At 41.5% G+C, this 26,820-nt stretch overlaps 1 protein-coding gene across 2 annotated transcripts; it reads right to left on the bottom strand.

The window, feature by feature from the left end:
* Positions 1–7,610: 7,610 nt before the first annotated feature.
* LOC108707835 (OX-2 membrane glycoprotein) lies at positions 7,611–26,740 on the bottom strand. Of its 2 annotated transcripts, none has more exons than XM_018245860.2 (5): positions 26,200–26,740; positions 22,942–23,301; positions 17,337–17,615; positions 16,453–16,580; positions 7,611–9,643 (listed from the first exon to the last, which is right to left on the bottom strand). In XM_018245860.2, exons 1-5 carry the CDS (start codon positions 26,390–26,392, stop codon positions 9,608–9,610), a joined length of 996 nt encoding a protein of 331 aa, XP_018101349.1. In that variant the 5' UTR covers positions 26,393–26,740; the 3' UTR covers positions 7,611–9,607. The 2 variants fall into 2 exon arrangements, with proteins under 2 accessions (XP_018101349.1, XP_018101348.1); XM_018245859.2 differs by having other exon boundaries at positions 17,337–17,618; positions 26,200–26,736.
* Positions 26,741–26,820: the final 80 nt, after the last annotated feature.

Genomic DNA, 26,820 nt, shown 5'->3' with positions numbered 1-26,820 from the left:
ATAATGGATAATGTACCCCCTACTGTAAATGATAAGGATATTAGAAGTCACTGAGGGGTTGGTCTGTGACCATATAAAGGCACAAGGCTGCAGGCTGAGTTATACAGGGAACTCTGAGTATCACTCATGTATTATAAGGGACAAGTACCCCCTACTGTAAATGATAAGGATATTAGAAGTCACTGAGGGGTTGTTCTGTGACCATATAAAGGCATAAGGCTGCAGGCTGAGTTATACAGGGAACTCCGAGTATCACTTATGTATTATAAGGATAATGTACCCCCTACTGTAAATGATAAGGATATCAGAAGTCACTGAGGGGTTGTTCTGTGACCATATAAAGGCACAAGGCTGCAGGCTGAGTTATACAGGGAACTCCGAGTATCACTTATGTATTATAAGGATAATGTACCCCTACTGTAAAACATAAATATATTTCTCCATTATGTCTATATATTATTGAGTCTCTCTGTCTGAACACGTCACTCAATACAGATACCTGGCTGGTACGTCTCCATCCATTGTGCGTGGTGTGAAAATGGCGCAGACTCAGTCAGACACACTTTCTTACAGCCCAGGCAGTGTGCCAAGAAATTCTGCGATGATAAGGATTTAGTATCGTGCGTGTCGTGACATCACAACACACTCTTGCGAGACACACAGAGACAGTCAGGAAGTAACAGCTGGTTCAGTATTAGCCAAATCCTTTTGGGAGGTTTCAGCTGAATCCAATTAAAAAAAACCCAATACAGTCATTGCATCCATAAATCTAAAAGATAAAGAGATTTTTTTCCAATCCGGAAATGTTGTGAACCTTTTCTTGTAAATGGGAATCAAAAATAAAGGTACGGGATAGATTATCTGCAACCCCGTTATGCAGAAATCTCCAAATTATGGGAAAATTTAGATTTTTTTTAAATGATTTCCTTTTTCTCTGTAATAATAAAACAGTATCTTGTATTTGATCCCAACTAAGATATAATTAATCCTTATTGGAAGCAAAACCAGCCTATTCGGTTTATTTAATATTTACATGATTTCCTAGAAGAACCAAATTATAGAAAGATCTATTATACAGAAATGTCCTGAGCATTCTGCATAAAAGCTTCCATACCTGTATTTGTATTTGCTTTCCGTTTGTATTGCTTGCTGGTGCAAGTTCTATGTGTACATATATTTATATATATTCGAATTGGCCAAGCACTCCCATGTTCCATTAGATAAATGGCCCAGGTGCTATCTAATTGCCTTTGTTATATAAAAATTCGTATATAACATAGATGCACACTGGGACTTAAAAACATTACTTTTATTGTAATAAATTAAAAGAACAGATCAATGTTTCCTTTCCCATCTAGAACCTTATCAAGTTATTTTAATTAATTATAATAAATTATATCCTTCAGAATGGACCAGCACACCAGGTTTCCAAGTGTTCAAATTTTCGATGCACGAGTGTTATGGCAATAAAGAAAATTTGAACACTTGGAAACCTGGTGTGCTGGTCCATTCTGGAAACACATTATTTTGACCAAAGCACCCACAAAGAAAAACAAAGGCAAGAGTGCAGGTACTATCTGGGCAGAGTGGAGAGTTCCTGGCTAGGGAAAATACACGGGAAAGCTGCCTGTGTGAGAGGGATTGAAATCACCAAAAGGTTTGGGATTTTATATATTCCTGTATGTTCTTTGTTTTGGGGAGACAGGCAGTAGGCCTTCTCCTGGTTAGTTAGGAAAACTGACCTGTATTAGTTAGAAGCGCATTAAGTGGCAAGGATTTTATTTTGAATTGTTTGTTTTGTTTATTTTTTCTGCAAGAGACAATAAACTGCCAAAAAGAGACTATACTCTCATGAGTGGTGCTTGTGCCGTGAGCTGTGTTACCCCAGGAAAACTGATCCCAGCTACCCAAACCCTTACATATGGTGGAGGGTGCTCTGGCACAAAATAAAGCAACAAAAGAAAGTATAATATTGCAGAGACTGTGAATTAAAGGGGTAGTTATCCCATAATAACTGTGCAGCATGAAGGAGATTGTGAAACAGTTAATGCTTTCTAATGCCACCCAGCAACAGGCACAGCAGCAAGCGGAAGCCTGCCATAAGGGGCAGGTCCTACAGTTGCAGCAACAGACAGTGGTACAGCAACAGCAGATGATGGCCATGTTTAAAAAGCTGGAAGAAGATGCAGAGGAAGACCGGCAGGTACTTGCAGGATTGGTCCAACAGTTGGCACAGAGACCCCAGGAGCCACCTGCAGTAGTACATAGCAATGTACCCAAAATAAATGTATGCCACTTCCTCCAAAAGATGACATCAGAGGATGATCCGGAGGCATATCTCACTACATTTGAGCGGACCGCCGAAAGAGAGGGTTGGTTTAAAGAGCAGTGGGCTGGTCTTTTGGCACCCCTGCTAACTGGTGAATTGCAAAAAGCATATTTTGATCTTGACTCTGTTACTGCCAAGGATTATGAGACACTAAAAAAAGAGATTCTGGCCCACCCTAGCGCTTCGTGCCCAACGTGTATACAGCTGGGCTTATCACGCGGACAAGCCTCCACGCTCCCAGATGTTTGACCTGATCCACCTGGTGAAAAAATGGTTGCAGCCAGGGTCCTTGACTGGACCTGAGATTATTGAGAGGGTGGTGCTGGATCGCTACCTGAGGTCCCTTCCTGTTGCCCTGCGCAAATGGGTAACCCATGGAGACCCTAAAACTGCAGATGACCTTGTGGAGTTAGTGGAAAGGTACTTTGCTGCTGAGAACTTTGGCACCCCTCCCGCACCGTTCCGGGCTCCACACCTGAAAGGGAGGTACACCCTGGCAACGGGTAAGACTGTTCATGGGGACACGGGTGGTGGTAAAAGTAAATCACCCTTAAAGGGAGAGAATTTTGGCAAAAACCCGGGAGGCTGGCATCTAAAACTGGAAAGTCTGTGACTCTTAGGTTAAATTCCGAGACTGTTAAATGTTTCCGTTGCCATGATTTTGGTCATATTGCGGCAAATTGCCCTTTGCTTCATGATACCATGCAATGGGATTTTTCTTCCAGGAATGGACGCCAGTCCCTGTTTGCTACGGTTGCCTGTACTGCGGTGCCGGTTCAGGAAAAGCAAATGTGTAAAATGAGTGTGAATGGGAAACAATTGCTTGCATTGCTAGACTCCGGTAGTCTAGTCACTTTGGTAAAGTTAGACTCAGTAGGCCCTGTTAAGTTCCAGTCAAAAAGGGTTGGTGTGGTTTGTATTCATGGTGACACATGGGAGTATCCTGTGGCAACCCTAAAGTTTAAAACGGGCCTTGGTACAGTGACCACACCTTCTGCATGATGCAATAATTGGGAGGGATTTTCCCCAGTTTTGGGATCTCTGGAATCAATCAGTTTCTCCCTGCTCTGATGCAGTGGTTGAAGGACCTGTGCCCATAGAAAATTCAGAGCTAACAGGTTCAGAGGATTCTCCTCAGGAAACCCCAGCTTTCCCTTTCTCTGTATTAGGAGGACTTGGAGGACCCTGAAGATGGTCAAAACCCTAGTGGGGAAACCAGTGAGTCAGGTATTATTGACAATGTTGTGGATTTCTCTGATTTGAATGTACACAAAGAGAATTTCGGTACAGAACAGTTAAAAGACCCTATCCTTATAAAAGCTAGAGAAAATGTGAAAATAATTGATGGGGAACCTATTGAGCCAGGGCTCAGGTTATCCTATCCTCACATGGCTTTAAAAGGGGATATACTGTACCAAGTATCAAAAAAATCAAATGAGGTGATTGAACAATTAGTGGTACCCAAACCATACAGAAAAATGGTGTTGGATCTTGCCCATGGTCATGTAATGGGGAACATTTGGGTGTGAAAAAAACTACCGAAAGAGTTTTGCAGAGATTTTTTTGGCCTGGTGTATATCAGCAGGTAAAGGATTACTGTGAGTCCTGTCCTGTTTGACAGATTTCCACTCCAAGGCCACATTTTCGTAGTCCCTTAATCCCATTACCAATTATTGAAATACCCTTTGAGCGAATAGCCATGGATCGGGTGGGCCCTTTGTTAAAATCTGCCCGGGGTCACCAATATATCTTAGTGATCATGGACTATGCCACTCGCTATCCGGAAGCTATTCCTCTGTGCAACACTTCTGCTAAAACCATTGCTAAAGAATTGCTTCATGTGTACAGTAGGGTTGGGAACCCTAACGAAATTCTCACCAATCAGGGTACCCCTTTTATGTCCAGAGTAACTAAGGAACTCTGTAAATTGTTAAAAATTTCACAACTGTGAACCTCTGTCTACCACCCTCAGACAGATGGTCTTGTGGAACAGTTTAACAAGACTCTAAAAAGTATGTTGAAAAAGGTAGTGAACAAAGATGGGAAAGACTGGGACTGCCTTTTGCCCTATCTTATGTTTGCTATTAGGGAAGTTCCCCAATCCTCTACAGGTTATTCCCCATTTCAGTTACTCTATGGGAGACATCCTAGGGGGCTCTTAGACATAGCTAAGGAAACCTGGGAAGGGGAAGTGACACCCCACAGGAGTGTAATCAAACAAATATCACAAATGCAAGACAGAATTGCGTCAATTATGCCCATTGTAAGAGAAAACCTGGCCCAAGCCCAGGCTGCCCAACAAAGGATATACAGATGAAGCCACTTGGATTTGTGAGTTAAATGCGTCATGACTCAGGGTTAATTGAAGAAACTGTGTTATCTAAAGTCATCTTAACTCATTTAATGCATCTAACCCTTTCATTAGCATACCAAAGCACCATTGTTCACAATGGTGAATGCTTTAATTAGATGGGATGTTGTGGCACAGTTTTCTGTGTTAAATGAGATAAATGGGATATCTGTGTTTAGTTATTCTGTGTCAAACAGACAAACCAAAGTGGCTGCATCTGTACAACCGTAATGCTAAAATACGTGTCTTTTCACCTGGAGACAGAGTACTAGTTTTGGTCCCCACGGTGGAGAGTAAGTTCCTTGCAAAATGGCAGGGACCCTTTGAAATAATTGAGTGAGTTGGGGAGGTAAATTACAAGGTACACCCACCTGGCAAGAGGAAGCCAGAACAAATTTATCACGTTAATTTACTTAAACCCTGGAAAGACAGGACATCATTGATTGCAGTACCAGCCTATGCTGTTTCTAAGGACACTCACGAGACCCCTCTGGTCCCTGAGGTTACCATTGCAGAAACTTTGTCCACCTCCCAAAAACAGGAGGTAAAAGAATTCTTAATGAGGAATAGGGATACTTTCTCTGTCCTCCCAGGAAAGACTCGCGTTATTGAGCATGATATTGTCACTGAGCCAGGGGTTTGTGTTAAACTCAAACCCTATAGAATTCCCGAAGCTAGATAAAAAGCTGTGGCTGATGAAGGAGCAAAACTGCTTGAGTTAGGGGTAATTGAAGAGTCCAATAGTGACTGGTCTAGCCCGATTGTTCTTGTTCCTAAGCCAGATGGTAGCTGGCAGTTCTGTAATGATTTTCGCAAGCTTAATTCGGTATCCAAGTTTGACGCTTACCCAATGCCTAGGGTAGACGAGCTCATAGACATGCTGGGTACTGCTCATTATCTGACAACATTGGTTTTAACAAAAGGGTATTGGCAGATACCATTATCGGAACAGGCCAAGGAAAAAAAACTACTTTTGTCACTCCAGGCGGTTCTTTCCAGTACAAAGTAAAGTACTTTGGCCTACAAAATGCCCCTGCCACGTTTCAAAGGGCTATGGATAGAATATTAGGACCTCACCAACAGTATGCGGCTGCATATTTAGATGATGTTGTGATACACAGTACAGATTGGGAGTCTCACCTGCACAGAGTTCAGGCTGTGTTGGATTCCCTCCATAAAGCAGGCCTTACTGCCAACCCCAAGAAATTTGCCATTGGTTTGGAGGAGGCCAAGTATTTAGGTTACACCATTGGCAGAGGTGTGTTAAAACCCCAGGTAAATAAAACAGCAGCCATTCAACAGTGGCCACACCCTCTTAATAAGAAGCAGGTTAGAGCTTTTCTGGGTATCACTGGCTACTACAGGAGGTTTACTCCTCATTTTGCCACCCTGGCTGCTCCCTTAACAGACTTAACAAAGGGAAAAAACTCTGTCATGGTCAAGTGGTCCCCTGAGGCAGAAAAATCTTTTCAGGCCCTCAAAGCTGCGTTATGTGCACAACCAGTCTTGTATCCCCCAGATTTTTCAAAGGACTTTGTGGTCCAGACAGATGCATCAGATGTGGGATTAGGGGCAGTATTATCCCAGCTTTATAACGGGGAAGAGCATCCAGTGGTGTACTTAAGCAGGAAGCTCAATGACTGTGAGAGGAAGTATGCCACGATTGAAAAGGAGTGTTTGGCCATAAAGTGGGCCTTAGACGCCTTAAGGTATTACCTCTTAGGCAGAAAATTTGACCTTATTACTGACCATGCACCTCTAAAATGGATGGCCCAAAAGAAGGAGACCAATAGACGAGTGAATCATTGGTTTCTCACGCTGCAGGACTACTGTTTCACAGTGAAACATAGGCCCGGGTCAGAAATGGGCAATGTTGATGCCCTGTCCCGGGTTCATTCCTGTTGGGCCTCAGTTGTTCCAACCATTGGGTTGAAACAAGGAGGGGGGTTATGTGGTGAGGTCACTACTAGGATAACTGGGAAAGTCCAGGACAGAGCTCATTGATTCCTAACAGAGTAGTTCCGGGACTGCTAGTCCAGCCCGGGTGTTTTGAATTGTACTGAGGTCAGTGGCGTAACTAGATATTACTGGGCCCCACAGCAAATAATTTTTCAGGCCCCCAAAATGTTTTGGGGTTGACTTGTTTCTCCAATATTTATTGAAATTTTATATGAATTAGGGCCCATGGGGCCCCTATACCTCCTGGGCCCCCCTGCAGCCGCAGGGTCTGCTTCCTCTATAGTTACGCCCCTGACTGAGGTATTTCAGGTGGTTAATTAAAGAGGCAGCTCAAGCCAGAGTGGAGAGTTCCTGGCTAGGGAAAATACACGGGAAAGCTGCCTGTGTGAGAGGGATTGAAATCACCAAAAGGTTTAGGATTTTATATATTCCTGTATGTTCTTTGTTTTGGGAAGACAGGCGGTAGGCCTTCATCTGGTTAGTTAGGAAAATTGACCTGTATTAGTTAGAAGCCCATTAAGTAGCAAGGATTTTATTTTGAGTTGTTTGTTTTGTTTATTTTTTCTGCAAGAGACAATAAACTGACAAAAAGAGACTATACTCTCATGAGTTGTGCTTGTGCCGTGAGCTGTGTTACCCCAGGAAAACTGATCCCAGCTACCCAAACCTTTACTATATATATATATATATATATATATATAGATAGATAGATAGATAGTATCAGACAGTGCCTGCACTCAGTCAAAGACGAAGCCAGAGGTGCACAATCAAGTTTGTAGTAATAATGAATAGAAGATCCGCACACTCTGTAATGTTTAGGTGAAAACAAGTGTTGATTTATTCACACATCTTATCCGACGTTTTGGTCGATATGTGAATAAATCAACACTTGTTTTCACCTAAATATTATAGAGTGTGCTGATCTTCTATTCATTGTATAAAATCCAAAATGCAATAAGGTCCGCACTCTCAGGACAAAAAATTTTTTTTATTGTAGAAGTTACAGAGTGATGTTTCGGCCTGGTACCAGGCCTTTCTCAAAATAACAATTCAATATTGAAAATGCATTTTATACACATGATAAGGTGGGAAAGCAACAGTCTGATTGACATTATGTAATCGTCAGCATTTTGCGACTGCCAATCAAACTTACTTTCATTGCTGCACATCTGTGTTGCTTAAATGGTTAATTTATCTAAACCCCATTATATGGAACCAAAAGGCTAATTTTAAATAACAGTTTAAAACAAAGTTAAAAACAAACCACAGTGTGGCAATGTTACTTGTTGAAATTATTATAGTAAAATTGTAACAATCAAAATGTTGCTACTGTGTATAATACATGAGGATCTAATAAGACATGGACAACTCGTTCTATCACTGGGCCATATTATATCTTAACTCCATAAAACTAAGTATATTTTTCATATCCCATTATAATAAATAATGTGAATGTCCCTCTCATTGACTCTATATAACACTAGTTTAATGAACTCACATGTTTGTTAGCTCACACTACATAGAAGCACACATTTCTATATACCTCAGAACTTTTAAACTATGCACAGGTGATTACCCGAGTCTCTACGCCCATCTACTATTGTGAAACCCACTAAAATGTGTCATAAATATATATAAATAATAAATAATAAAAGGTTATATGTTCTGATGTGTATTCCAGTCGCTACGTGTCCTAAAAGGAATCAAACTGTTAATAAATATGTCAAAATAAATAAATTAAAATTCCCCACTTATCACTTCAAAGTAAACTACCCATACAATAAATTATGTATCACGCCGATAACAAAAAAGGGCTTAATTTACCCTTAATTGTATAAATGCTATTTGATTTAAATAAACACTAAAGTGCTGTCACCAGTCAATGACAAATGCATAGACAGAAAAAATATGTAAAAAAAATAATAAAGTGAAAAAGCAGAAAATGGGAAAGACAAAAGTAAAAAATCGATTGCATATTATGCACAGTTCCTATGTGAGTTCAAATCTGCTACATTCCCTCATGCAGCATTAATCGATGAAGTTTCTAGTTATAGTTCATGTGTGCAAGTTCCTTTTATCAAGGCGTTAGAGCTCAGGATGTGATAAGGCAAAATGTCTATGAAAAATTGTCACAGTTTTAAGCAAAAAATATTTATAGTGTGCTCCCACTACCACCTACACGGCTAGAAGGGGCCATGGCTGCATCTGCCACTTGCTATTATCAACCGGTTTGCAGCTATCAGTCACCAAGCGCCCACAGAGTATAGGGGCCATCGCACTCCTAGTAACAGGCTGGCGTCCACTCACCACCCGATATATATATATATAAAGGAACAGTAACGCCAACAGTTTAATACATAATCCTACAATAAACTGGATTTACAATGTACAATAGCTGATCACCTAATTCAGAGACTTATTTCATTATCTGGTATTTATAAAGTGCTGCCACATTTATGCAGATATAGTTCCTATATTACTGCATCACTAGATGTCTATTAATAAAATAAAATGACCCGTTAGCTGTACAGTACGTTTGTGTAGAAAGTGCAAAAGATAAAGGCCAGTGCCTGATACTCTGAAGAACACAGAGAAGCAGATCTGCAGGCAGTACCCGTGTCACTGTTATATATGAGTCCTATGATCACGATTATATTATGAGGAAGAGGAGAAGGATCTGTTGCACAACAACGATTACCTCTTATTGGTGGAGATATTCATTGAGCTGCTTTTATCTGCTGGAGTCCATCTTGGCGAATGTATATCTGTCCATATCCCAGAGCTTCCAGGCTGTTTAAATGCAGTGGGAGGATTAGATCTCATTCCAGATTAAACTGATATGATGATGCCATGAGAAAAAGTCTAACTCTATGAAGCTGTTGAACAGACTGCGGGCAATATCCAGCCTATGGGACTCCAGTCCTGCTATAGCTTATATCATGTCTTTGTGATGTTTATTAGATACAACTTCATTCTTGGGAGGTTTCAGTGTCAAATCCATAGCCCTAAAAAGAGAGACGGACATACATTAATCATTCTGCACTGGACAAGAAATACTGTGGTAAAAGGTTGCCCAGAGCTCCCCTTTACTGACCACAATTAAGCAGGAACAGCCCCTAAGTTTGCTCATAGTCTGTACAGAGAGATCCCATAAAACTATGGCAGCATAGGTATTCCGTGTACTAAGCACAATTCAGCAGGAACAGTCCCTAAGTTTGCTCATAGTCTGTACAGAGAGATCCCATAAAACTATGGCAGCATAGGTATTCCCTGTACTAAGCACAATTCAGCAGGAACAGCCCCCTAAGTTTGCTCATAGTCTGTACATGGAGATTCCATAAAACTATACAGCATAGGTATCCCCTGTACTAAGCACAATTCAGCAGGAACAGTCCCTAAGTTTGCTCATAGTCTGTACATGGAGATTCCATAAAACTATACAGCATAGGTATCCCCTGTACTAAGCACAATTCAGCAGGAACAGTCCCTAAGTTTGCTCATAGTCTGTACAGAGAGATCCCATAAAACTATGGCAGCATAGGTATTCCCTGTACTAAGCACAATTCAGCAGGAACAGCCCCCTAAGTTTGCTCATAGTCTGTACATGGAGATTCCATAAAACTATACAGCATAGGTATCCCCTGTACTAAGCACAATTCAGCAGGAACAGTCCCTAAGTTTGCTCATAGTCTGTACATGGAGATTCCATAAAACTATACAGCATAGGTATCCCCTGTACTAAGCACAATTCAGCAGGAACAGTCCCCTAAGTTTGCTCATAGTCTGTACAGAGAGATCCCATAAAACTATGGCAGCATAGGTATTCCCTGTACTAAGCACAATTCAGCATGAACAGTCCCTAAGTTTACTCATAGTCTGTACATGGAGATTCCATAAAACTATACAGCATAGGTATCCCCTGTACTAAGCACAATTCAGCAGGAACAGTCCCCTAAGTTTGCTCATAGTCTGTACAGAGAGATCCCATAAAACTATGGCAGCATAGGTATTCCCTGTACTAAGCACAATTCAGCAGGAACAGCCCCCTAAGTTTGCTCATAGTCTGTACATGGAGATTCCATAAAACTATACAGCATAGGTATCCCCTGTACTAAGCACAATTCAGCAGGAACAGTCCCTAAGTTTGCTCATAGCCTGTACAGAGGGATCCCATAAAACTATGGCAGCATAGGTATTCCCCTGTACTAAGCACAATTCAGCAGGAACAGTCCCCTAAGTTTGCTCATAGTCTGTACATGGAGATTCCATAAAACTATACAGCATAGGTATCCCCTGTACTAAGCACAATTCAGCAGGAACAGCCCCTAAGTTTGCTCATAGTCTGTACATGGAGATTCCATAAAACTATACAGCATAGGTATCCCCTGTACTAAGCACAATTCAGCAGGAACAGTCCCTAAGTTTGCTCATAGTCTGTACAGAGAGATCACATAAAACTATGGCAACATAGGTATCCCCTGTACTAAGCAAAATTCAGCAGGAACAGTCCCTAAGTTTGCTCATAGTCTGTACAGAGAGATCACATAAAACTATGGCAACATAGGTATTCCCTGTACTAAGCACAATTCAGCAGGAACAGTCAGTAAGTTTGCTCATAGTCTGTACAGAGAGATCCCATAAAACTATGGCAACATAGGTATCCCCTGTACTAAGCAAAATTCAGCAGGAACAGTCCCTAAGTTTGCTCATAGTCTGTACAGAGAGATCACATAAACTATGGCAGCATAGGTATTCCCTGTACTAAGCACAATTCAGCAGGAACAGCCCCTAAGTTTGCTCATAGTCTGTACATGGAGATTCCATAAAACTATACAGCATAGGTATCCCCTGTACTAAGCACAATTCAGCAGGAACAGTCCCCTAAGTTTGCTCATAGTCTGTACATGGAGATTCCATAAAACTATACAGCATAGGTATTCCCTGTACTAAGCACAATTCAGCAGGAACAGTCCCCTAAGTTTGCTCATAGCCTGTACAGAGGGATCCCATAAAACTATGGCAGCATAGGTATTCCCCTGTACTAAGCACAATTCAGCAGGAACAGTCCCCTAAGTTTGCTCATAGTCTGTACAGAGAGATCCCATAAAACTATGGCAGCATAGGTATTCCCTGTACTAAGCACAATTCAGCATGAACAGTCCCTAAGTTTACTCATAGTCTGTACATGGAGATTCCATAAAACTATACAGCATAGGTATCCCCTGTACTAAGCACAATTCAGCAGGAACAGTCCCCTAAGTTTGCTCATAGTCTGTACAGAGAGATCCCATAAAACTATGGCAGCATAGGTATTCCCTGTACTAAGCACAATTCAGCAGGAACAGCCCCCTAAGTTTGCTCATAGTCTGTACATGGAGATTCCATAAAACTATACAGCATAGGTATCCCCTGTACTAAGCACAATTCAGCAGGAACAGTCCCTAAGTTTGCTCATAGCCTGTACAGAGGGATCCCATAAAACTATGGCAGCATAGGTATTCCCCTGTACTAAGCACAATTCAGCAGGAACAGTCCCCTAAGTTTGCTCATAGTCTGTACATGGAGATTCCATAAAACTATACAGCATAGGTATCCCCTGTACTAAGCACAATTCAGCAGGAACAGCCCCCTAAGTTTGCTCATAGTCTGTACATGGAGATTCCATAAAACTATACAGCATAGGTATCCCCTGTACTAAGCACAATTCAGCAGGAACAGTCCCTAAGTTTGCTCATAGTCTGTACAGAGAGATCACATAAAACTATGGCAACATAGGTATCCCCTGTACTAAGCAAAATTCAGCAGGAACAGTCCCTAAGTTTGCTCATAGTCTGTACAGAGAGATCACATAAAACTATGGCAACATAGGTATTCCCTGTACTAAGCACAATTCAGCAGGAACAGTCAGTAAGTTTGCTCATAGTCTGTACAGAGAGATCCCATAAAACTATGGCAACATAGGTATCCCCTGTACTAAGCAAAATTCAGCAGGAACAGTCCCTAAGTTTGCTCATAGTCTGTACAGAGAGATCACATAAAACTATGGCAGCATAGGTATTCCCTGTACTAAGCACAATTCAGCAGGAACAGCCCCCTAAGTTTGCTCATAGTCTGTACATGGAGATTCCATAAAACTATACAGCATAGGTATCCCCTGTACTAAGCACAATTCAGCAGGAACAGTCCCCTAAGTTTGCTCATAGTCTGTACATGGAGATTCCATAAAACTATACAGCATAGGTATTCCCTGTACTAAGCACAATTCAGCAGGAACAGTCCCCTAAGTTTGCTCATAGCCTGTACAGAGGGATCCCATAAAACTATGGCAGCATAGGTATTCCCCTGTACTAAGCACAATTCAGCAGGAACAGTCCCCTAAGTTTGCTCATAGTCTGTACAGAGAGATCCCATAAAACTATGGCAGCATAGGTATTCCCTGTACTAAGCACAATTCAGCATGAACAGTCCCTAAGTTTACTCATAGTCTGTACATGGAGATTCCATAAAACTATACAGCATAGGTATCCCCTGTACTAAGCACAATTCAGCAGGAACAGTCCCCTAAGTTTGCTCATAGTCTGTACAGAGAGATCCCATAAAACTATGGCAGCATAGGTATTCCCTGTACTAAGCACAATTCAGCAGGAACAGCCCCCTAAGTTTGCTCATAGTCTGTACATGGAGATTCCATAAAACTATACAGCATAGGTATCCCCTGTACTAAGCACAATTCAGCAGGAACAGTCCCCTAAGTTTGCTCATAGTCTGTACAGAGAGATCCCATAAAACTATGGCAGCATAGGTATTCCCTGTACTAAGCACAATTCAGCATGAACAGTCCCTAAGTTTACTCATAGTCTGTACATGGAGATTCCATAAAACTATACAGCATAGGTATCCCCTGTACTAAGCACAATTCAGCAGGAACAGCCCCCTAAGTTTGCTCATAGTCTGTACATGGAGATTCCATAAAACTATACAGCATAGGTATCCCCTGTACTAAGCACAATTCAGCAGGAACAGTCCCTAAGTTTGCTCATAGTCTGTACAGAGAGATCACATAAAACTATGGCAACATAGGTATCCCCTGTACTAAGCAAAATTCAGCAGGAACAGTCCCTAAGTTTGCTCATAGTCTGTACAGAGAGATCACATAAAACTATGGCAACATAGGTATTCCCTGTACTAAGCACAATTCAGCAGGAACAGTCAGTAAGTTTGCTCATAGTCTGTACAGAGAGATCCCATAAAACTATGGCAACATAGGTATCCCCTGTACTAAGCAAAATTCAGCAGGAACAGTCCCTAAGTTTGCTCATAGTCTGTACAGAGAGATCACATAAAACTATGGCAGCATAGGTATTCCCTGTACTAAGCACAATTCAGCAGGAACAGCCCCCTAAGTTTGCTCATAGTCTGTACATGGAGATTCCATAAAACTATACAGCATAGGTATCCCCTGTACTAAGCACAATTCAGCAGGAACAGTCCCTAAGTTTGCTCATAGTCTGTACATGGAGATTCCATAAAACTATACAGCATAGGTATCCCCTGTACTAAGCACAATTCAGCAGGAACAGTCCCCTAAGTTTGCTCATAGTCTGTACAGAGAGATCCCATAAAACTATGGCAGCATAGGTATTCCCTGTACTAAGCACAATTCAGCATGAACAGTCCCTAAGTTTACTCATAGTCTGTACATGGAGATTCCATAAAACTATACAGCATAGGTATCCCCTGTACTAAGCACAATTCAGCAGGAACAGCCCCCTAAGTTTGCTCATAGTCTGTACATGGAGATTCCATAAAACTATACAGCATAGGTATCCCCTGTACTAAGCACAATTCAGCAGGAACAGTCCCTAAGTTTGCTCATAGTCTGTACAGAGAGATCACATAAAACTATGGCAACATAGGTATCCCCTGTACTAAGCAAAATTCAGCAGGAACAGTCCCTAAGTTTGCTCATAGTCTGTACAGAGAGATCACATAAAACTATGGCAACATAGGTATTCCCTGTACTAAGCACAATTCAGCAGGAACAGTCAGTAAGTTTGCTCATAGTCTGTACAGAGAGATCCCATAAAACTATGGCAACATAGGTATCCCCTGTACTAAGCAAAATTCAGCAGGAACAGTCCCTAAGTTTGCTCATAGTCTGTACAGAGAGATCACATAAAACTATGGCAGCATAGGTATTCCCTGTACTAAGCACAATTCAGCAGGAACAGCCCCCTAAGTTTGCTCATAGTCTGTACATGGAGATTCCATAAAACTATACAGCATAGGTATCCCCTGTACTAAGCACAATTCAGCAGGAACAGTCCCTAAGTTTGCTCATAGTCTGTACATGGAGATTCCATAAAACTATACAGCATAGGTATTCCCTGTACTAAGCACAATTCAGCAGGAACAGTCCCCTAAGTTTGCTCATAGCCTGTACAGAGGGATCCCATAAAACTATGGCAGCATAGGTATTCCCCTGTACTAAGCACAATTCAGCAGGAACAGTCCCCTAAGTTTGCTCATAGTCTGTACAGAGAGATCCCATAAAACTATGGCAGCATAGGTATTCCCTGTACTAAGCACAATTCAGCAGGAACAGCCCCCTAAGTTTGCTCATAGTCTGTACATGGAGATTCCATAAAACTATACAGCATAGGTATCCCCTGTACTAAGCACAATTCAGCAGGAACAGTCCCTAAGTTTGCTCATAGTCTGTACATGGAGATTCCATAAAACTATACAGCATAGGTATCCCCTGTACTAAGCACAATTCAGCAGGAACAGCCCCCTAAGTTTGCTCATAGTCTGTACATGGAGATTCCATAAAACTATACAGCATAGGTATTCCCCTGTACTAAGCACAATTCAGCAGGAACAGTCCCTAAGTTTGCTCATAGTCTGTACAGAGAGATCCCATAAAACTATGGCAACATAGGTATCCCCTGTACTAAGCAAAATTCAGCAGGAACAGTCCCTAAGTTTGCTCATAGTCTGTACAGAGAGATCACATAAAACTATGGCAACATAGGTATCCCCTGTACTAAGCAAAATTCAGCAGGAACAGTCCCTAAGTTTGCTCATAGTCTGTACAGAGAGATCACATAAAACTATGGCAACATAGGTATCCCCTGTACTAAGCAAAATTCAGCAGGAACAGTCCCTAAGTTTGCTCATAGTCTGTACAGAGAGATCACATAAAACTATGGCAACATAGGTATTCCCTGTACTAAGCAAAATTCAGCAGGAACAGTCCCTAAGTTTGCTCATAGTCTGTACAGAGAGATCCCATAAAACTATGGCAACATAGGTATCCCCTGTACTAAGCAAAATTCAGCAGGAACAGTCCCTAAGTTTGCTCATAGTCTGTACAGAGAGATCCCATAAAACTATGGCAGCATAGGTATTCCCTGTACTAAGCACAATTAAGCAGGAACAGCCCCTAAGTTTGCTCATTGTCTGTAAAACTATAACAATAAAACTATGACAACAAAGGTATTCGCTATATTAAGCACAATTCAGCAGGAACTGATGAATTGCACTTGCTCAAACAGGCAGAGCACAGGGTCGGGGGTCGGTGGGAGGCTGCAGTCCACGTTGGGCCTCTTTAGAGATTTTTTGCTGAGGGGCCTAGCTCAGGGTTGTTACACTGCTGGTATAGTTAAGCAGTGCAGCAGAGTTTGGATCCCCAAATCAAGATAAAATCAAGATAAAATTATAGATCAGAGTCACAGGCTATGGAAAAAACAAATAACAAATCCTAGCGCAAAATGTTTAGTTTTTTTTTTAATAACATTTGTAGGATACAGACCTGGTACTTTTTGTGCCTTTTCCACCTTGGATAGATAAATGCCAAGAGACAACAGAGCAAAGTGACCACAATTATTACTGCAGACACTTTAATAACAAACTTATTTTTCTTCCCAGAAGTGTCAACACCTGCGGTGAATGTAATATAACAACAATGCAGTTAGTCTTGAGGGTTATAGAAATATAATGACAACACAATAAAAGCCTCCGACGGCTGCCCAGCCTTCCCAGGAATTGGATCTACTGCCCCTCCAGGAATTGGATCACTTTGCAGGGTGAATTTGTAGGTAACTGAGCTAAGAAAGCTAAGCAAGGAAAAGCAAACAACTCCATGGCAGTATTAATATGACATTTGATAAACAGTTTAAATACTTACTTGCTACCTCTCCCTTAGTTGTTGCCTGAGTCTCAGGGGTAGGGTTGAGGCACACTAGACATATGGACCTCTCTAAGGGAGGATTCTACCCCTGAAACTTCTGTATCTGAACTCACTTCCCAAACAGATGATTAGGAAACTCTGCCTACGGCAAACACTAGGAATGTAAGGTGTATTCACCTCTATGTTCCTTATGCTCGGCGGGACCACCAGAACTTGCTGTAGGAAGTGTTTCCTATTATTTTATTTTTTTTGGAAAGAGGTGTCAGGTGATCAAGAGAGTTTTGACTGCCCTATTACCACCAGCATCAGTCAAAATACCAAGTGTGCCATAGGCCTTACAGATAAGGAGGAGTTCATTGTATTGGGAATGGTAACTACATTCTACTCCACCAATAAGAACCAGGGACACGGGGTTGATTTTAATCTACAGCATTTAAAGAATATAAAACACAACTGGAAGCGCCTCAGAAATAACTGATAGATTTACAATCTTGCATCTTACTGACCTGAATCCTCAATAGACTTGGAGAGGACAATGTCGCTGCTGAGAGAGGGGTGATGTACAACACAGGTCACATGGATTCTTCCCAAGGTTCTGTGGGTGAAGTTGCTAATAACTGTGACTGTCTGGTCAGGGTGATTGATACTGTAGTTCTGAGGGTTCTGTTCGGGGGTCTCTGTTAGGTTCCATGTGATTGTGGGGGCAGGTTTCCCCGTCGCTGAGCAGCTGATAATGTGATATTCCTCTGATTTGTTTATGTACAACTTGGGATCTGAGATCCTGACTTCTATATAGAAAAAATACAAAGATCACATTTACTGAACAGTTTCCAAAATGACTATTAGAGAAACCTCCCCATACCCCCAAATATACACCAGAGAATCCAATTTTCTTGAATGTGTAATCAAATTGTGCATCTATATATATATATATATATAGTAGTAATGGATCAGCATTACTATGATCCATTACTACTGCATATTATGAATATTGATCATGCACCTCTACTCTACTTGAGATCGAGTGCGGACACCCAAAGCATTTCTATACTCTACAATTTGGTGTTGAGCACCCCTGAATCGAATATTCACTGTGGAATAGACCTACCCACATATTGTGGACATGGAAAGCCGCAGTCAAGCCCCAATACAGGCTGACAGAAAAGAGAATTTTACATCGGAAGAAATACAACAGATACTTTTCAAAGAGACCTTTGCAGATACCTTTGGGAACCTTGGAGCCAAAGAGGCATATTTTGAGCTATTACGGCTAAAAAAGAAATAGGTGGAACTACACCTACACGGCATCTCCCTATCAGACTATGACCGAGAGCAGAAAATACCAAGGGGATTCCGCATAAACAATACACCAACCATTCTGCAAACGTTGGTGTCAAATATTGGATCGTTGCTCCCTGGACTTGATCCTATTGGTGACAGAGGAAGTCGGCCATGAGCTAAAGCAGCTGAGGAGCGATTTGGAGGCCTTTGAGGCCGGACACACACCAGCGATAACCGCAGACAATAATACAGATTGGCTGGGCAGATTGCACAAACAGATAGCCAAGTATAAATCTGACATACTTGCGTTTAAAAACTCAGTGATCCAGGACTATAAGTAGAACAGAGTCTACCGCTGGCTGCAAGGAGCTGTTCCCTTCAGAAAGGGAGGAGTGCCACATCGACTGCAAAGACCAGTGGGATATCTGTCCAGCAGCGAAGGATCTGACAGTGACCACGAGATCGGCGCAGCAGGGGGAATAGGCACAACAGACACAACACTCGCAACATCGACGCCTTCATCTTCAGCTTTTTTAGAAGGGGCTCCGACCGCCAAAGACCCAGGAAAGCCACCTGTAGGGGCGGGCAGAAGCACTCTGGCGCAAACAAGATCACAGAGGCAGGGCAGGCAACTGAGCAAGCGGACATGATCTTCAACCTCTCATCATATCAGTTTACCGAATCGGAAAGGTCCCTGCTACATAAAGGACTGAGCTTCGTCCCAATGGTAAGTAATCACCCCTTTGAACATGTAGTTGACAATTTTAAATTTACACACCAACTAAGACTAAGAGAGAGGTTTGGTGGGGGCAATGGGGAAATGGCGGATATAGATGCTGGGACAGAAAGGGTTAATAATCAGGCCAACGGGGATACTGGGGATCTACATGAGTTGACCCTTAAACCCAAAAGTACCTATGATCCCCCAAACAGCAACTCCTCCATTAAGATTTTCCACTGCCTATTGAACAATAATGCCGTAAAGGAATAGTTCAGTGTGAAAATAAAAACTGTGTAAATAGATAGGTTGTGCAAAATAAAAAATGTATCTAATATAGTTAGTAGATACATTGACGTTACTGTTCCTTTAAGCCCCTCTGACCCAGTGGCAGAATACACGCAACCCAAGGCACAACATTTTTTGACATGTCGCCCAGGTGTGTACAAATGCACAGGTTGTGTTGTATGCAATACTTTGATACTAAGGAAGGAGTTCAGGCACCCGAGAACTGGCTGAAAATATGCTATCAAACATAGCTTAACATGCACGTCCACAAATTTTCTTTTTTCTTATTTACCTTTCTCTGTCAGAGCATAAACTCCCCTCATGTTTTTGTTTTTCTTTTCTTTTGGTTTGTCACTTTGTTTCATTATTGACTTTTATGACACACATACATGTATCTATTTGTTAATCCACTCATTACCATGTTTTCATGTTTATACATGTTTGACTTTCAATAAAAACAATTTGAAAAAAAAAAAAAAAAATGTCCATGTGGTTTGATTTATTGTGGAAAAACCATCAGGCAATTGAAGGAGAGAATTAACATGCATAGAGCCAGTATCAGGGCAGCACTAGACACGGATAGAAAGATTGATATAAACAAACAAGATATCGCACAGCAACCTGTGGCGAAACACTGGAAGGAGGCAAGGCAGGACCCGTCAGCGTTCAAGTGTCTGCCAATTGATTACATACCAAAACCACCAAGAGGTGGTGATATCGATAATTTGTTATTAAAACGTGAAGCATTTTCGATACACGAACTTGACTGTGTTGCACCCAAGGGATTAAATGGACAACTACAACTAACCTGTTTTCTTACTTGAGGTTTTAGCTAAATGAAAGCAAAGGTCTCACTGTATCTCTTTCACTATACAGGAAAAGCATATACAAAGTATCAGATTTCAATGTGATTATTCTCCGAGATCTGTAAGTAGTATTTTTAATGTTACATTGTTGCAGTGAAGGAACAAAGTAACTTTTTTTTTTATATATAGGGATGTAGCGAACTGTTCGCCGGCGAACTTGTTTGCGCGAACTTCGACTGTTCGCGTCCGCCGAATGTTCGCGAACGTTTGGGAACGTTCGCATTTTGAGTTCGCGTTCGATTCGAATACAAATCGTTCGACCATTCGACCATTCGAATTCCTTCGACTGCTAAAAATCGAACGATTTCCATTTGTTCGAACGATTGTAAGCATTCGATCGAATGAAAAGCATTCGATCGAATGCTTCGATCGTTCAATTCGAATGAAAATCCTTCGATCGAACGATTAAAATCCTTCGATCGTTCGAATCGAACGATTTTAGCGGGTGTTCGAAGTTCGCGAACGTTCGCATTTTTTGCCGGTGTTCGCGAACGGCGTTCACGAACACCAAATCGGCAGTTCGCTACATCCCTATTTATATACACATAAAAATAAAACTCACAGAGGCACAAGGCTGACACCTAATGTCGAAAATTTGAAGTACACTCTACACATGCAACTAAAGAGACTTGTTTAAAAAAAAAACACACATCTGTATATGGACTGATGACATCATGTTGGCGCCAAAATTCACTGGTGGGGGTGGGTATTTAAAGTTTGATGCATTTTGTACACACCATCCTTGAGAAAAGTCCCCAGGTGGGACCGAAACGTCGGACAACATTGCTGTGTTACTTTATTCACTTCTACAATGAGTGTACTGATCCATTACTACTATATATTATGAATATTGATTGTGCACCTCTACTCTACTTGAGATCGAGTGTGGACACCAAAAGCATTTCTATATATATATATATATATATATATATATATATATATGTAACACTTACTTGACTTTACACACCCCAGATAGTTAAAAATGTCCAGCTAGTGGCAGAAGCATGGGTTACACTGCAACTTACACAACAGGGTCAGGGCCTTCGCCATGTGGAAATGTTCCCTCTATGGTGTAGTGCAACTACATCCCTCAGGCTACTGTGCATACAATATACAAAAGAATGGGTGCCAGGAGGTTCTTATGGTACAAACAGGAAACGGTTTATTTACTATGCACGAGGCAAGTGACCACAGGTTTACTCACATCCAGTGGATCAGAGGAAAAGTCACATCTCATGCAGCTTTACACATGTTGACCTTACGACAGACTTGGCAGGTATCCCCCTTCACCTCTGCAACATATTCCCATAGTGGTCTCTGGATCAACCTCAGGGCAAATCATATCTCCTGATTCCCTCTCTGCTGGGATCCCTATACTACAGGCAATATGGCCTGGGAGAGCTACCTTCAATCTATCACTCCTATGTTGGAGCTCAGAACTGCTCTTATTTAGCTCAAACCTTACTATCTTACACTCCTAGAGTGAACTAGTACTGGGAGCTCACCTGTCACTTTCTATTCCTCATTCACGGGGTTGCCTGGTCCCTGACTTGGACACATGACTTTCTGGGCCTTGCTGGACCCAGGCTCCCCTGAGCACACCCAGCTGGATCAGCATCCAGAGGCCAAAGAGGAAGAGGCCACTCCTTACACTCACACTATATAGCAGTGTGGCAGGAAGTTGTCATATCACCTCTCTGGGCAGATATATATATATATATATATATATATATATATATATATATATATATATATATATATATATATATATATATATATATATATATATATATATATATATATATATATATATATATATAAATGTAGGAATGTGAACATCTTAGACACCCTTACCCATTACAGACAGGCACATCTCTAGTAATATGGACACCTCAGTGGGTCCTTATGGGGACCTTGTGCTTATGTCATCCCTGCAGTTCTCACAGTGGATGCTAGAGGCACTGTGGTATAATATAAAAGGGCTTGAAAGCCATGAGGGAGAGGCCATTGCTGCTGAACATTTCCTTTGTTAGGCCACAGAGGTTAGGGGTGGTGGAACTCATCCTGAGTTTAGTGAAGTGATAGTTATACCCTTTAATAGATCACTCTAGAAGTGATAGATAGGGTATTTAGTTGAGCAGCTCAAAGCTCCGCCGAGGAGATTAGTGGGATTAAGATCCCAGGTATTACTGACCCCATAGTAGGGCCTAAGTGTTAAACTCAGGGAAGTAAGAGTTTTTGAGTTCCACTTAACGTAATCCTGAAGATTGGGGAAATACCTTCCAACAAGCTGCATTGTTCTCTACATGTACTCCTTACTCCTCAGAGAGTTGTTTTATATTCATACAGTGAGTATATTGTGTTACCTTGATTGATCTCTGTTTTACTCTAGCTCCATGATGAACTCTGGTTTTGGTTAATAAACTCCGTTTATTGTTTAAGCAAATAAAACTACTGGCGCCCAATCTCTTGTGCATTGCACACAGTTACAGTTACACTACACCCTGCCTCCACCCCGCTGCGAGGGCTTACCCCTGAGAAAGAGAGCTTATCTGTGGTCTCAGCCCACAAAGGAAAGTAGCTAAAACTGTCTTCCCATAAAGCAGTTTACTATAGCGCTACACACATATGTGTATATATATATATATATTATATAATAGATATACGTTTGTTGTTATAAGCTAGCAAGGCCTCAGGAAACAATGACCAGGGCAAGCAGAATGTGTTGCTTTGATTACAAATTACAAAAAGCTATGTGGACTCTGATATATAGATTCATAAATTCAGATTCATAGCGACTTTGTAACCAGCTATGATAAAGCAACTGAAATGTGCTGAAAGCTTGCTGGGATTCTCATCTTAGTTTGCCAATAATAGTATCAACTTTATATGTTTCATATGAAAAGCATTAACCTGTCACTGAAACCCTGTATCACAAGCACTGCCTATAACACTCACCTGTGACATTCAAGCAGATGCTGCCCATGATGGAGCCCAGTGGGTACACACTGAATATACACTGGAAACAGCCCTGATCCCCCGGGGTCACTGAGCTGATAGTGATGGCTGAAAGATCTTGTGTTACTTCTGAGAATTGGACCTTCCTATTAGAATAGGGACCCAGGAACCTCTGCCCATGAGTCCGGCTGGAGGTGGCGATGGTACCGGCAAAGTCCCCCGATTGTTTGCTCCAGGTCACCTGCAGGACGTCTGATGAATCAGGTGAATTGATGTTTAAGTTCAGTTTACACCGCATGGTTACACTGCCCCCTACTGGCACAGTTCTCTTATCCACAGAGCACATGACTTGGCTGCCGGCTGCAGGGGATAAAGTAAATAGTCGTGGGAAATAAATAAGTTAAATCGGTTAATTACAGCCCCAGAATTCTTTCTTAACCAATAGAAAAAAAGGAAATCATTTCTATCAGTAGTTGTTTTATATCTACATAACATGTGCTGTTCAACTACAATGTCTAAGTATTTCTGGCTGAGCATGATGGGATCTTATATATTGGCTATTATTAACTTCAGTAGATGGCAATTTTACATATAAAACTCACATGTCATCCTGTTCTGCTGCATAATGTGTTCTCTACTATCTGTCTGTCCTCCTTCCTCTAATACACACAAAGGCAGATTTACTAAACGGTGGAGTGGCCATCGCCATCAGCAGGGACATTGACATTTACCAACACGTGTAGAGGACAATTCGCTAGGGAAAGAGTTCATCACTAACAAAGTTTCACGCCCTATCGCCAGGCGCATTTTCGCTCAGGTGAACGATCGTGAATGTGTGAATTTTATAGAACGTTACCTCTTTCACCAAAGTTTCCTTCGCCATGCTGGCGTTTTTTCATAGTTTAAAGCAGGATTGCCTTCAAAAGTCCTAACTATTAAAGATTTTTGTATTGAATTTTTTTCCCAACCATTTGAAGAATTTATTTTTGGGTGGGCTCATGTCTCATTAGAGGATCTCTTTTGTCTTTATTTTGCTTCCTTGGACATTTGTAATAAGTGGCACTTCAAGCATTTGCACCAACATCAATAATAAAGACGTATATATAGTGAATAAAGTACCCCCTCTTGTAAAATATAAGGATATTATAAGTTACCGAGGAGTTTCATGACCATATAAAAGTACGAGGCCGAAGGCCGAGTGTTTTTATACAGGTCATGGAACTCCGAGGTAACTTCTAATATCCTCATATTTTACAACTGGGGGTACTTTATTTATTATAATACACAAATTTCAGTGATTCATGTGACAGAAATTACATCACTACTCACCGTTTATAACTGATGACATCACTAGTCACCGTTTATAAGGATATAATTTACAAGATATTCATGGCTTTTGTGTATTATATGATCTATATGTACTCACCCTATTCAAATTGACCTAAGCGTAAGAGTACTAATGAAGTTGCGCTTGGCAAAACAGCGGAAGTTCACTATGAAATGTGTGCGCTGATGAATTTACGCTAGTGAAACTTCACCCGTGTTTGGCTGCAGAGAAACAACTTCATATTTTAGTGAATTAGCGCAGTGGTAGTGAATTAACAACTGGCAAAGTGCAGTGAAGTGTGGCGAAGCCTTCACAGGTAAAAATTGTCCTTTAGTGAATTTGCCCCAGTGAATGATCTTGCACACAAATCAAACACAAACAAACAGGTGGTACTGCAATTAAACGTTCTTTATCAACGATGTATATGTAACAAACATTACAATACACACAAGTCAACACACATTGACAATAATCATCAGACACGTAGAATTCAATGGAACATCTCAGAGGGTGACGCGAAACGCATAAGGCCACCCTCTGAGATGTTCCTTTTTGCGTAATAAAACTTTTATTTGCATCTATTTTGGAGTGAAGTCCAGTCTTTGTGCCAGCTTACCATTGAATTCTACGTGTCTGATATTACCTCCCCAAGCTGAAGGTCTGGGGCTTGAGCACCTGGACCCCCTGTCTGTATTGGTAAGTTTACCTTACTATTCACCAGCTTTGCAACATTGGATCCTTTATCCTAATCCCCCATCCCATGTTACCCCTGCACAACTTTACAATAATCATCAGGTCCATAAAGATACATACCACCCAGGAATAAACAGAATACAAGTATGAAAGCAAATACTCTGAATGAAAGAATTACCCCAATGTTTCAGTAAGAAGCCCTTGTCAAGGGAACTCTGATTCTTACCTTTTTCCTCTGCCATATTTTTATTCTATATAAAACCAGCGCCACTAGCAGTTGCTGTGAGTCCCTTCTGTCCCATACAGATTCCAGAATTCAATAGATTTTATCTTTTATGAGCTAAATACACTGCCCCTCAGGCAACCCTACACATCCACTTCACTTTTTATTTCCCAATTACTTGTTATTTGATTTACTTTATAATACATGAAGTAGAAAAATTTGACGAGCACTCCATTCACCTGTTGAATTAAAAGAAGTAAATGTTTATTTCCAACATATTAAAAGCATCCGTTCCCTGACATGCTTCGTATCCACTGATACGTAATCATAGGTATTGGTGGATACGAAACGTGTCAGGGAACGGATGCTTTTAATATGTTGGAAATAAACATTTACTTCTTTTAATTCAACGGGTGAATGGAGTGCTCGTCAAATTTTCTACTGAGTGACTCACCTATAGCTACGGCTTGGGGCAATGCCTCCGGGCCACCATATCTCACCAGATATGGTGAGTCCCTTCTTGCAAATTACCCTTGATACTGTTTCAAGAACCCAAGAGCGGGACCCGGGGTTTATACACCCGGGTCACCACCATTTTCGGTTGAGCTGTCTTAATGCGAATTTTTTAAATTGTCCACTAGAGATGCAGTAGGCACCATATAGCAAAGGCTTTTGTATAAGATTTTTTGGTGCTTAAATTAGCAGTATTTTGTTAATTTTAAGTGAACGGAACCAGATTTATCACTAAACATTTTTGTATATGAATATATAATACATGAACTCTGATTGCCTCAATATTCAGGGATGTTTTTTTAACTTACCAGCTGCATAGAATTATTTCATTGTAATGTAATAGCCAGAAATGAGTTGTTGGTGTCTGCTCTCATCTATGATGCGTAGGTATTGATTTATAGGCATGTGTAAAATAAGTGAGAATCTTACAGACACATATAACACAATAAGAAAGGGATTAGGATTAGCCTCAGAACTACTATGAGTTCATGTCAGACCTTACCTGTCAGGTTCCAGGTGAGAGAGCAGAGTAGGAAGAGATTCAGTAGATTCATGTTGCAGGGAGTTATAGCAGTGAGCCGGCAGGGAGTGTAGCACGTTACAGAAAGAGACTGTGCTGCACTGGTATATCCTATATAATAAAGTTGAAGTGTCTCAGCGTCCAGTCCGTGTCCATGGAATTCGCTACTGCGCATGTGTGGCGCATGTGTTGCCACCCAGCCGGAATTTTACCGGCCTAGCCAGTGTGCAGCGCAGTGGGCAGGGAGGAAAAGCCACTTACTTTTCAGCTGCTGGCTGCCTGCTTCACTGCTCCCTCCTCCCTCCCTGCTGCTCCAAATTCCTCAGCGTGTAGTGACAAAATGTGTGGGTGGTGTCAGCTCGCAGACTCTGCAGGGGGACTGGAGAGCCGAGTGTGTGCGGCTGACGGCTGTGCTGGGCTGGCTCAGTTGGAAGTTGGACTGCGGACACACCAGGCCCGGACTGGCAATATTTTGTTTAAGTGGGCCGCTTCTCACCTGAAATAAGTGGTGATTGCCTCTGAAGTTTTTTCAGTAAATCCGACGGGCTCTAGGACCGCTCCTCTGTCCTATCTCCCATCCTGGCTCTGCCCCTCCCACTCCTC

Source organism: Xenopus laevis, chromosome 2L (assembly GCF_017654675.1).
Source record: "Xenopus laevis strain J_2021 chromosome 2L, Xenopus_laevis_v10.1, whole genome shotgun sequence".
In the NCBI taxonomy this organism is placed as follows: Eukaryota; Metazoa; Chordata; class Amphibia; order Anura; family Pipidae; genus Xenopus; species Xenopus laevis.
Note: the sequence above shows the minus strand (reverse complement) of the source record. Positions and strands in the feature narration are given on the sequence as shown.

Excerpts from the sequence above, each read along its gene's own strand:
- LOC108707835 (XM_018245859.2), bottom strand. The coding sequence starts at position 26,392 with ATGCGCAGTAGCGAATTCCATGGACACGGACTGGACGCTGAGACACTT. Across the intron at positions 17,619-22,941 it reads CATCTGCTTGAATGTCACAG|AAGTCAGGATCTCAGATCCC; the intron begins GTGAGTGTTATA and ends TTTTCTATATAG. Across the intron at positions 16,581-17,336 it reads CAAGTCTATTGAGGATTCAG|GTGTTGACACTTCTGGGAAG; the intron begins GTCAGTAAGATG and ends CATTCACCGCAG.